This window comes from Abrus precatorius, unplaced genomic scaffold (assembly GCF_003935025.1).
Source record: "Abrus precatorius isolate BTA unplaced genomic scaffold, Abrus_2018 Scaffold11, whole genome shotgun sequence".
Classification (NCBI taxonomy): domain Eukaryota; kingdom Viridiplantae; phylum Streptophyta; class Magnoliopsida; order Fabales; family Fabaceae; genus Abrus; species Abrus precatorius.
The window spans coordinates 4,521,482-4,534,569 of NW_020874303.1; the positions used below are offsets into that span (position 1 = coordinate 4,521,482).

Sequence of the window (13,088 nt, forward strand, 5' to 3'; positions counted from 1 at the left end):
CCGTAGATTAAAAATTTACTTTTAAACTGGCTAATAATAAATCAATCAAATTAAGAGTTTGTTTGTATTTTGTCTCTATACACACAGTCAGACAATAATTAACACTAATATGTTAGGGGCTGTTTAGTATAATTAGTGTAGCCAAGTTTAGAAAGGTCAACCTACAGTGCAGTCTAACCAAGTTAAAGCAATGCAACTTGAATTTTTTAAAAATAGCAAATGTATAACATTAATTAATTTGAAGTTCTTTTTAAACTTTTTTTTTTTAATTAAGAGAGGATACATTTTTACTTTTCTATTTCACACTTTGATTCACTTTAAAAGAATCAAATAAGCTTAAATAATGCTACATTTTTATTTTGTTATTAATTCTTTAAAACTTATATTGTTATATCACTGTTATAATTAAAAATTATTTAGAGAGTTATTATGATTAAAATTTGTAACTCTCTTAATTCATATTATTTAACTTAGATGAAATGTCACGTGGTACTGTATATATCAATAATATTATTTATTTAATCTTGATTATATATTTTTAAATACAGGTTACAAAATTATTATTCTTATCTTATGACTCTACTTTGCAACCACTGCCTTTCCTCGTGTTTTGCGTGGTAGACATGTTTTCTGCCAATACCCAGTTATTTGTTCATTAAGTTGTCCTTGCACAGTAACAAATACCCTACCATATAAAAATAATTTTAATTTTATAAGATTTAAATTTATTTATAATTTTAGTTTTTTAATTGTTTATTTTTAAAATTTTTATCTAATATTTGATAAAAATAAAATAAACATATGACACGTTATTAATTTGTATAACTAATAAAAAGTATTTAAATAAATACATAAAATATAATGAACATTTTATTTTTATTTAATAATTATTATATGTAAATATATATTTTATAAATTTGTGAGTACCATGATATATTATGTGTTTATTCTATTTTTATTAATCATTTAACAAAAATTTGAATAATTAAAAAATGAGAAAAAGTTAAATATTAGCCACTAAAATTAGAAAAATCAAAATCATATGTATGGCCACATAAAAATATAATTTTTTTTTATAATATCTTTATGCTGTAATACGTTTAAGTGGGCATGATTTCTTGCACTCATCATTTAAAATATGTGTTCAAATGAGAAATTTTTAAACATTTTGTTATTAATTAAATTCTTATTTTATTTTTCAAGAGAGTTGACGTTTTAAATTTTAGTTTCTAAAAAATTAAAAATATTACATTAATCTTTACTTTTATCTCTGTTAAATATTTAAGTTTCTGAATTCAGACTTTGTTAATAAATAATAATAATAACACATGTAATTAATTAATAATAAAAATAATGTCATATGTGGTAGAGTATTTTTCTAAACTCCTCTTAACCTCTCAATTCTCCTAAATACAATTTTCAAACATGATTTTAATGTTTAAAATTAAAAATATATATTTTCTTTTTATTTTAGTATTACCCGAATGATTTGATCATTCACGATTAAAACATTCTAGCATCATTTGACTTGCATGGTCGATCCATCTAATAAAAAAGAACTTAATTGTTATTATATTTGGTTTATTGTTCTCTATATTATACGAGGATAATTCTAAACCTATTTCTAATATAATAAAATTAAGTTAATATAACTACGTAGATATTATAAAGCAACAACTGACAAATCACAGTAAAAGTTAAGAATTATCAAAAATATTTGAGCCAATAGAATTTCTGCCAATCTTATTTCAACTGTAAGTATTGAGACAGGTGTCTAATTGTATAATACTACGTTTGATCTTTTTTATAAAAAATAAAAAAAAACAGTAAGATTAAGTAAAAAAATTAAATTAATTATATTTTTTATAAATATAAATTTTATTTTTAAAATATTTATAATATTAAATAATTTAGTTAATAATTTATATATTTAATAATATTAATAAAAATTATAAAAAATATTTAATAATTAATGTATCTTAAATTTATTATTTATTTTTTATAATAAGTTGGAAGAAGATCTTCCATTATGTTTCTTATAAAAGTTCAGAAAGGATTTTCGAAGTCTTCGGTACAAGAGTTATGTGTCTAGTATGATAAATCACAAGAACAAAAGATAATGCTAGAAAGGAAACTAACTGTCGTGCTGACACTACTTTACTGTGTTCATTTTCATGTCCAAACTTGTCATCAAGTTGAAGATGGAATCAGCAGATCTCAATTCCCAAAAGGGTTCCTCTTCGGAACAAGTACTTCCTCATACCAGGTACATGTTTAGTTGTTTACTGTAACTTTCCCAGAGATTGGTTTTCCCTTTTTTTTTTGTTTCTTAAATATCTAAAATTTGTTGTTCTTTGTAATGGGTTTTTTCTTTTTTCTCAAAAAAATAGATTGAAGGAGCACCTCTTGAAGATGGCAAGGGTTTAAGCAACTGGGATTTTTTCAGTCATATACCTGGTATATGGTGATTGTTGATCCCATTTTAGTCTACCTTGAGTGCTAGTTTTGTATGCAGTTATAGAATTATATTATGAAAATGAACGATCACTATGCGATTTAATAAATTTTCAGGAAATATAAACAATAATGAGACTGGAGACATAGCAGATGATCATTATCATCGTTATTTGGTATATTTATTTCAGCTTTACATTTTACCTGCTTTTGTTATGCTTTGACAAGTACTTTCTTAATCATTTGTACTTCAGGAAGACATCAAGTTAATGTCCTCTCTTGGAATAAATGTATATCGATTTTCAATATCATGGGCCAGGATCCTACCTAGTAAGTAATTAACAATTCACATAACTAGTTCCCATAATTTGATCTTTGAAATTTTCAGCTTAATTTGATCTTCATGAGCTGTAACAGGAGGGATATATGGGGACATAAATCCAAGTGGGATTATATTCTACAACAAGATTATCGACAATCTTCTGCTTAGAGGTGCAGTTATGGTGTCCACTTGGTTCTTTGTTTTTCAAAAGGACAAAACTTATATGTTGTTCTTTAGGTGTTGGTAGTGCTGTTTACTAATTAAAATTAGAGTTTTATTTTAATAAATATTTGCATTTAATGTTATGACAGATTATTGTGGTAAAACTTTTAATATTGATTAATAAATACCACCAACAATACTTAAGGAATTGCACCTAAGTTTTGTCCTTTTCAAAATGCTAACTTGTTTTGGCTTTTTTGAGTGATGGCATTCAGTTTTGGTATGTGTCAAGCCATAAGAACTAACTATCCTAAAAAGTAAAAGCTAAAGGTGTTAACAGAACCTCATAAATGGTGTTTTATATTGACATTGTCCTTTGCTGAACCTAAATGTGAACATGGTCTGCTTAATCCAGGGGTTGAACCATTTGTGACAATTCACCATCATGACTTTCCACAAGAACTGGAAGAAAGATATGGTGGTTGGCTTAGCCCCCTAATACAGTAAATTCACCATTCTAATCTTTTTCTAACTCCTATGATATATGGCAATCCTAAAGAAATTTGGGAATTTGTCACTTCTTCAATGAATCATCCTGTAAGGTGATGAATTCCCTTACATAATTGAAGTCTGAAAGTTAAAGCTAAGAGAACCTTGATATTTTGATAACAGTGTGCTTCTTTGTTGTAGGGGAGATTTTGTTCACTTTGCTGAAATTTGTTTTAAGAGCTTTGGAGACAGGGTTAAGTATTGGGCCACCATCAATGAGCCGAACTTGTATGCAGACATGGCTTTTATAAGGGGAACATACCCCCCAGGTCACTGTTCTCCACCTTTTGGAAATTGTTATGCTGGTAACTCTGATGTTGAGCCTCTCATTGCGATGCATAATATGTTACTGTCACATGCCAAGGCTGTTGAATTATACCGCAAGCACTTTCAGGTAACAAAAACTGGGCTTAGATTGAAGGAATTTGTTATCACATTTTCTTAGTTAGGGGAAGAGGATTATAGGACAAGACGGGTGCTTAATTAATAAGCATTGATGCTATTCCAGGCAACGCAAGGTGGAACCATTGGCATTATTGCACATACCTTTATGTATGAACCTTTTAGAGATGAAGAATTTGATAGACAAGCTGTGAAAAGGGCCTTGGCTTTTGTCATAGCTTGGTAAGTTGTGTTCAAAAGTACCATTTAAAACCTACAATAAAACCAAAGGAAAAACAAGAAGAGCTGACAATCATGCTAACATATACTATTATATACATTATTCTTATAAATAATTAGCCGCACCTGTTCCTCTCATTTTTTCTGAAAACTTTTTCTGGTTTTTTGAAGGTGCTTAGATCCCTTGGTTTTTGGTGAGTACCCTGATGAGATGCAATCAATTCTTGGGAGCCAGTTGCCAAGGTTCTCTCCTAAGGAGAAGAGTCTCATAAAAGGCAGTCTTGACTTCATTGGCATCAATCACTATGGAACTCTCTATGCCAAGGACTGCTCCCTCTCTGCTTGTTCTCTTGGAGCAGATCATCCAATAAGAGGCTACGTGGAAACAACAGGAATGAGAGATGGCATTCCAATTGGTGATCAGGTACATTTATGCACTTCAGCTGCTCTTGTCATTGTGTTATATTGGTTAGTGTTACTTAAATTTTGATGAAGAATTTGGTGTTGGACATAATATTGGATATGATTTCTTTTATTTTAAGCAGACAGGAATAGCAAGGTTCTTTGTGGTTCCAAAGGGCATGGAAAAGATTGTAGACTACATTAAGATAAGATACCATAACATGCCCATGTATATTACAGAAAATGGTGCGTGAATATTAAGATACATTAGACGATCTCATTTTCTCCCATTTGTTTTCTCTTTGGCATGGTTGCTTGATCAATTGAGTAAAATAATGTCAAACACCTTACCTTGAATTAAGGGATGAAGGACATTGCCTATTAATATTGAAGGTTGCTTTTTGGTTTGAGGTATGATAAGTTAATAAACAAATTTTGGTGGCTACATAAATTTGTTTCAGGATATTCATTACCACCTAAACCGGATGTGACAATGCATGATCTTATACAAGATTTTAAACGAATAGAGTATCATAAAGCCTACCTTGCAGCTCTGCTTAGAGCCATAAGGTGAGTGATGGGGACTAATAGATGAGTAGTAGCCTTGTTTTAGGCTTATTTTCAATTACTTTGTTAATTGACAAGGGCTAGTTTTATTATGTGTAGGAAAGGTGCAGATGTAAGAGGGTATCTGATATGGTCATTGATGGACAACTTTGAATGGGCAAGCGGCTATGACATAAGATTTGGGCTTTACTATGTGGATAGACAGACTCTTGAAAGAATTCCTAAACTTTCTGTTCAATGGTTTTCTAGTTTCCTCAACAACACTAGCCACACCAACAAAGAAGACTTGAGTGAGCAATTTCTTAGAAGCAAAGATGTGACAAGTGCTGCTTTCAAAATATTTGAACTAGCGGAATGCATGGATAATAGTGTATGATCCCACGCCTAAACTTTACATTGTTGCAGTTTCCCTGCTTTTAGTTAAAGTTTCTTCGTTAGTTAAGTGTATATACAAATCGAGTCTTTCTTATTCAGATTCCACTCATTCCACTATGTTCTACAGATATGCAATTCACAAACATGGATCTAAAAGCCGTCAAGCTATCACACCAAGAAAATATACCCATCCAACTATCCATTACAGCTTTTTGGATGAAGGGGGCTTGCAGGGTGGTTATTAATTTCCTCAGTAATGAATTCATGAATTGTCCCATCATTTTATTTACATGCCTATGTACAAATTTGCATGCATTTATTTCCAAATGTGTATTTTTCTGTCACATTATGGTATCTTTTCTTGGCTCCTGCAACAAGTTACATGGACGAGAAGGTGTTACTTAAATGGCAAGACAAGACTTGAATGTAGATGTTACTTGATATATTTTCAATGTGGCTATTTTTATGTTCATGATGGAACATCAAATTTGTATCATGGGAACACCCACGGTGATGATAATTTAAATCTCCTATTTAGATGTAATCAAATCTCATTAGTCATTAGGCACCCTTTTTAACTGGGTGCTAAAAAATGTAGCAGGGTTCAAATAGTGTAGTAATAAGTTGATATACTGTGTATAAGAAATGGTTAGTCATAAATTATTCTTGGGAAAAATTTACAATTTTATTAAATTGTTTTTCACAAACTATACATTTTTCACAAAATTTAAGTTCTATAACGTTTTTAAAAAAATAAAGAAAATAAGACTTTTCCATTATTCTATAACAACATTGAGACGAATATTTTTCACATAGAAAGAAAAATAAATAAATCCTGACTTTCAAGCTTACTTTTTTAACAGGACCGTTGTGTTTAAAAAATTATTTTCTGTTTTAATCTTTAATTATGAGATATTCACTTTGTTTTTATTATATTTTGTTTTAAGAACTTGTATGAATAACTTTTTTTTTTATTTTACTGTTTTTATATAATCTTTTAGAACAAAGAATAAGATGAAAACGATATGATATAATATAGTTTCTAAAATGCCCCTTAATTTAAATACTGTAAATAAATCCTAACAGTATGGTCTAGTCTTTACCGGAGCTTTTTTGCCTTTGTATTTTCATTTTTATTCTTTTTTTGGGTCAAGGTTTTTTTTTATTCGGTTCCAGGCTCGCTCACTAACTTTACTTTGGGCCCAAGATTCAATCATGTGGCCAAAACAGTTTAATGCTCCCACTGTCATGAATAATAAAAAAATTAAATAAAATTTTAATCTCTATACTTTAATAATTTTTTAAATTTAATTCTTATGTTTTAATAATTTTTTTTATAGTGTCTCTTGGTGACATAGTCCAATAAAAAAATTGATATTTAATAATTTTTAATTGACTGAACTAAAAATAAAAATTTATAAAAATATAAGAACTAAAAAAATATTATTTAAATGTTTAAATATATTTAAGAGAAAAATTCCCACTGTTTGTCTCAGCCGAACCAAAGCAAAAAAAGTTGACCAACAAAAGTACTTTGACCGAAGAAGCAAAGGAAAACCCTAATCCCAATTGTGCTTGGCGGTATCGCTCTTTCAGTTCAGTTGCAACAAACGAAGTTGAACTTCACCACTCTCTCGCTCTCTGCAATGGCGAAGAAGAAGGAGAAGAAGGTGAACGTCTCCGGAAAACCGAAGCACTCTCTCGACGTTAATCGCAGCAATGACAGCAAGAAGGAGTCGCGCTCCGCCGCCACCGTACGCCGCCTCAAGATGTACAACACTAGGCCCGTTCGTGACCGCAAGGGAAAAGTCCTCTCCAACGAGTTTCAATCAAAGGACCTTCCCTCCACGCGAATCCAACCTGATCGCCGATGGTTCGGTTAGTCCAATTTCACTGTAAATTAAATCAAATAATTATCGTTATTCTTCAACTTGAACTTGTGAATTTCACGATTCGCAGGGAACACTCGGGTTGTGAATCAGAAAGAGCTCGAGTTCTTCCGAGAAGAGCTGCAGAGCCGCATGTCGAGTAGCTACAATGTTATTCTCAAGGAGAAGAAACTTCCACTGTCACTCCTCAACGATCACCAGAAGGTTTGTTTATTATGCTGCTTAATTGGTGAATGAGTTAATTGTGTGTTTTATTAAACTGATAAAAAATGATAATGAATTTACTGATTTGTGGAATTTGAATGTAGCAAGCCAGGGTTCACCTTCTTGATAGAGAGCCTTTCCAAGATGCATTTGGACCTAAGACTAAAAGAAAGCGTCCCAGCCTCTTGGCGGCTGATTATGAGTCCTTAGTTAAGAAAGCTGATGGTTCTCAAGGTAAATGTCGCTATTTCTCTGTAAATTAGTATGTTGCATGTGTAATGGGGTTGTGTTGTCATCATTAAGAGTTTAGGGCGTGTTTGTTTTTAAGAGACTGGTTTTTCAGTGCAAAATATGTTTAAGAAATTCATAGTAATTTGACAAGGTGTGTGTTTGGTTCAGCTTATTTCCGGGAAATAATTATTTCTCTTAGCTTTCTTAGAGTGATTTAGAAAAATAAGTATAATTTCCTTAAAATGAAGCTAATCCAGACGTGCTAAAGTTTTCCAGAAGAAAGTTTATTTAGTGTTCCTCTAAACAGTTAGAAATAATAGCTTAAATGTCATATTATACAAATTATTTTGTCTTTTCTTATCTAAAGACTCGCTTAGTCTGTTATTTGTTTCTCATTGTCATTGGTGTACTTAATGCTTTTGGTTAATTAAAACCGAATTATACATTTTTTTGTTTCCTTTGTGGGAATGCTTGTTTTATGTGACTGGTCATTTCTTCAACCAAATATTGTTCTACTTAATCTAATTACTGTTATGTTTTTCTCTTACATTACTTTGCAGAGGCTTTTGAACAGAAGTATGATTCAGCTGTATCTGCAGAAACTAGTGATGGAGATGGATTTAGAGATTTAGTGCGCCATACCATGTTTGAAAAGGGTCAAAGTAAACGCATATGGGGCGAGCTTTACAAAGTGATAGATTCTTCGGATGTTGTTGTCCAGGTAGTATCTCATTTTTTGCTGAGATTTTGTTGAACATTTCACATAAGTCTATCTGAAGTGTCATGGTTGTGCATGTTCATGTTAGATGATATGATTTTGTGCAAAATGTGCTTTATGATGCACATTTTTGTTTCAAATATGTATGTTATGTTTCTCTGTTAATGTATTGTAATTTGTAAACATTATTTTGAATTTTAGAAAAAATTGTAATGGTTAATGTGTTCCGCTTTTTATAGCATCTTTCTTGATATGGTTGTTGAGTGCTTGTTTAAGTTGAAGAGTCTATGGTTGGTCAGATTTCTCTTGACTTCTTGATTCCTTGAAGTTGTACCACATATCCTTCCTCTCCTACTGAACATTGAATACTTTATATATCCTAATGCAGGTTCTAGATGCAAGGGACCCACAAGGCACAAGATGTTACCATTTAGAGAAGCATTTGAAGGAAAATTGCAAGCACAAACACATGGTGCTTTTATTGAACAAGGTTAGTAACATATTTTTTTGGTACTTGGCATTGCCCTAAAATGTTGGCAAGTGCCACAAATTGCCATTATGCAACATAAAACATTTTACATCTGTTTTTTCTTTTTTTTTCCCCTTTCAGTGTGATCTAGTTCCTGCTTGGGCAACAAAAGGATGGCTTAGAGTTTTGTCAAAAGAATTTCCAACTCTAGCATTCCATGCAAGCATTAATAAGTCCTTTGGAAAAGTATTTCTGATACACTTACCTTAATCTTTATTTAGTTTGTTTACTTTATCTGCCAATTTACTGTAATATGTGCTGCTTCATGGAAAGTAAATAACTGAAAGTTGAGATAACACGTTTCTTTCCTCTCCTTCAACTATTCTGAATATGCTTGTATTTGCTGATTTCTTATTGGTCATTATTGTGTTTAGGGTTCACTTCTATCAGTTCTGAGACAATTTGCGCGATTGAAACGCGATAAGCAAGCAATATCTGTTGGATTTGTTGGATATCCAAATGTTGGGAAGTCATCAGTAATCAATACATTGAGAACAAAGAATGTAATGCTTCTTTCTCCTTTACTGCTTCTGATTTTTGCTTAAGTTGCTGTAGTGAGTTTGTGTGGACATTAATGCAAGCATAGAAAGCACAAATATTTTCCCAAATCCTTGCAGGGTTCAAAATCTTAAGTTTTTGTTGTTGAATAATCATTTTAACATGTTGATTGACATTTGTCCTGTAACTCCCATTACATAAGGTTTGCAAGGTTGCTCCAATTCCAGGGGAAACAAAAGTCTGGCAGTATATAACTCTTACAAAGAGGATCTTTCTAATTGATTGTCCAGGTGTTGTCTACCACAATAATGATTCTGAAACAGATGTTGTGTTGAAGGGTGTGGTAGGTTTCCTCTTGCTCTCTCTTATTTTGGTTGTCATTTTCTTTAATGAAGAATGTTTTGTTCAGGGATGTAAATTTAATAAAACATGATGACATCATTTAATTGTAGGTGACTTCACATAATGGGATAAGGACTTTGTTGTTGTAATTTATTGATAGTGCTTTTCTTTGCTATGGAAATAAAAAGAATAGGTGACTGTTTATTCATATGGTGTAATCCTATTTTGTTGGGTTGTATTTTATTTGTTGTGGTTTGTTGAACTTATGTCCAGAAAGAACTATTCTTAGATTTTGTAAGTCTAAATGACTAGTATATTAACTAATTTGGCGGGTATAGACGTGCAAGTGGTACTATTCATAGCTGTCATGCCATCAAATTGTGATTGTGATCAATATTGCTACCCGCTTGTGTTGATTTGTCAGAATGGTGACATCTATTATTGATATGATATGTGGTAGTATATCTGAGTGATATTGCGAGTATCAACTTGACATTTCTTGAATGTCCATAGCTTTTATTTGGTTATGTTCTACAATATATTGTGATTTTCTGGCGTCATGTTCTGTTTTGCTTGTCCAATAGATAATTTACTCTTTGCTTATTGTTATAAAGGTCCCTGTGGAATTAATTTTGCATATTAGTTGGTAAATATATTCTTATTATTATAACACCCAGGCTAATACTTAAGTTGCTTTCAGGTACGTGTAACAAACTTGAAAGATGCTGCAGACCATATAGGTGAGGTTTTGAAACGTGTGAAGAAAGAGCATTTGGAAAGAGCATATAGAATAAAAGAGTGGTATGGTTCTCTGTCCCTTGAACATAATGGTGACAAACAGATCTGTGTAAAGTGTGGCCCCCTTTTGTGTTCTTGTGGTTGCTGAAATCAATCAAAATTTACCAATCTATCTTCATCTTTGATAAGGTGCTGTTGTAGTTGTTAGAAAACACCATTCTCATGACATGTCATAGAATCAAACCCACGTAACAACTATAGACTATTGAAAGTATAGGCAAACAAAAACCGACCCTATTATACGAGACAGCAACTTCTCACCCAGTTTATCTCTCTGTGCTGGCACCTGCTAAGATTTTTTTTAGTGCCTATATTAGCTTCTGGTGATAGAATGTGCACAGTAAGGGAGCAATGACCTGAAATTTATGACTATTACATGTAATACTTGTTCACCATGATTTGCTTATCTGTACGTCATTATAGCATATGTACAATAATTTGGTGTTCAGTAATCTTTTTTCTTGTCATCAGGGATGATGAAAATGACTTCTTACTTCAGCTTTGCAAATCAACTGGCAAACTTCTGAAGGTATTCTTCTTGAGTTTATCTAAATTCCTAGTTTCATATTTGATAATTATAAGTTAGTTCATGATAGCATTGTTGTTGATGAGGCTGATATCGGTTCTACTAAGGTATTCTGGTTTTTATCAATTTGTCCAAGGCTAGATATGCTTTCTGTATACATATTCTTCTACTTATGGGATGACTATCCAGAGAACTGATAATGAACTGAAGCAACACCTATTTCATCTCTTCATCCTTTTCTTGCATCTATTCCCGCCATTCCCCTTATGACAGCAGTTTGTCATATTGCTTAAGGGGAGATTTAGCTGCATTGCTGTATGACCCTGCAATGTACCCACAAAGATCATTTGTTATAGCACCTATTGTAAAAAGATGATAATATCTTTTCTTAGGTGGTTTGGGCATGTGGAGAAGACAAACATAAGTCCCATTAAGGGGAGAAAGATCAAATAGAGGGTAGTCTAATGGTTAAGAGGTAAAGGGAGTGGTTTGTCTATTTGTCATTAGATATTTAGATTATATTTATGACGGGATATTATGCATTGTTTGATTCATGTATGTGACCTCATCTGGTGCGAAAATAATTTTGTTATGATTTTCTTGAAGCATTTTGCTCTTGTAAGACAAGATAAGGGACTTCAGTATGACTGTTAATTATAATGGTTGTTTCAGGGTGGTGAGCCTGACCTGATGACTGCTGCAAAGATGGTTCTTCACGACTGGCAGAGGGGTAAAATTCCTTTTTTTGTTCCTCCTCCACGGCTGGATGACTTGTCTGAGGAACCTAATGTTAATGGCATTACTGTGGATGATGCGGTTGATGGCAATGAGGCATCTGCTGCTATTAAAGCTATCTCAGATGTTCTTTCATCGCAGCAGCAGATAAGTGTACCTGTTCAAAGGGATTTATATAGCGAGAATGAGTTGAAGGGGGAAACTACTGAGCAACTTCCAAACACGGGGGAAAATCTGTATGAAGATAGTCTGAACCCTGATAGTGATACATCTGAGCAGGATCCAGCTACTGAGATTCCATCTGAGCAGCTTTCTACTGAGCTAGTCCCAACCAGTGAGTTGTAAGTTTTGGTTGCCGGTATAGCTGTAAATTTTATGTTGGTTTTATTTCCATCCTCTAAAAAGCTTTGAAGAGAACAAACTCCTTTTCCCTTTGCATCGTTCATGGTTGAGGCCAGTTCCATGTTGGTACTTTCTTCCCCTGACAAATGCACGTCAAATGCATCCATTATGCTCTCGGGAATGTTGTTTTGATTATGTAAATGAAGCTTCAGTGGAGGTCGTCGACTGATCTTTGGGTTCATGAGAGGGATTTGCTGCTATGGAGATCATAGGGACATGCAAGATGTTTTTGGTTAGTTGAGGATCAGTTTTAGCGGCGTTACCTATTGCAACATGGTAGAAATTTTGTTTTATATAATTGTTAATTTACCCTTCTATGATTCTTAATTACAAACGAGGATATATGCGATATTTTCTTGTTTAATGCCATTATTTAGCCATTCATGTTATGGGAGTTTGGAGAAGCTTGGATTGTTTGCTTTTATCACTTAAATGTTGAAGCCCGGCAAAAAAATTGAAAAACATTTGAGAGATTAAAAAAAATAAAATAAAAATGAGGGATCTGCTGAAAAATGATTAATGTTTGGAGGATCAAAATCTTATTTTAGTCTTTTTTAATGTATTTAAAGAAACATGTTAAAGTTAAGAAATAGCAAGTTTTTTTTATTAAATATTGTAGTAATTAATATTGTTAATGCATTAAATTTTATGATATATATATTTTTTAAATAAAAATTTGCAATATAGAAATTTTATGGTAACTTTTATGGTGTTTTATACAGTAATACAATATTTTTTATACTAAAATAATTATCACTATTAAT

General features: G+C 32.1%; 2 protein-coding genes across 5 annotated transcripts; both read left to right on the forward strand.

The window, feature by feature from the left end:
* The first annotated feature begins 2,068 nt into the window (after nt 1–2,068).
* LOC113853808 (beta-glucosidase 18-like) lies at nt 2,069–6,055 on the forward strand. 4 transcript variants are annotated; one of them, XM_027484451.1, is made up of 13 exons: nt 2,069–2,266; nt 2,391–2,457; nt 2,572–2,630; nt 2,709–2,784; nt 2,872–2,946; nt 3,354–3,441; nt 3,629–3,881; nt 3,996–4,111; nt 4,280–4,532; nt 4,654–4,756; nt 4,972–5,080; nt 5,177–5,447; nt 5,580–6,055. In XM_027484451.1, the coding sequence occupies exons 1-13, from the start codon at nt 2,120–2,122 to the stop codon at nt 5,604–5,606; spliced, it is 1,644 nt and encodes a 547-aa protein (XP_027340252.1). In that variant the 5' UTR covers nt 2,069–2,119; the 3' UTR covers nt 5,607–6,055. The 4 variants fall into 4 exon arrangements, with proteins under 4 accessions (XP_027340252.1, XP_027340250.1, XP_027340251.1 ...); XM_027484449.1 differs by having other exon boundaries at nt 2,102–2,266; nt 5,798–6,055; XM_027484450.1 differs by having other exon boundaries at nt 2,102–2,266; nt 5,831–6,055.
* Nucleotides 6,056–6,928: 873 nt separating this feature from the next.
* Nucleotides 6,929–12,722, forward strand: LOC113854010 (nuclear/nucleolar GTPase 2). The gene is made up of 11 exons (XM_027484792.1): nt 6,929–7,330; nt 7,412–7,545; nt 7,650–7,779; nt 8,337–8,497; nt 8,883–8,984; nt 9,105–9,209; nt 9,398–9,526; nt 9,724–9,864; nt 10,564–10,664; nt 11,133–11,190; nt 11,860–12,722. Exons 1-11 carry the CDS (start codon nt 7,099–7,101, stop codon nt 12,265–12,267), a joined length of 1,701 nt encoding a protein of 566 aa, XP_027340593.1. The 5' UTR covers nt 6,929–7,098; the 3' UTR covers nt 12,268–12,722.
* The last annotated feature ends 366 nt before the right edge of the window (nt 12,723–13,088 follow it).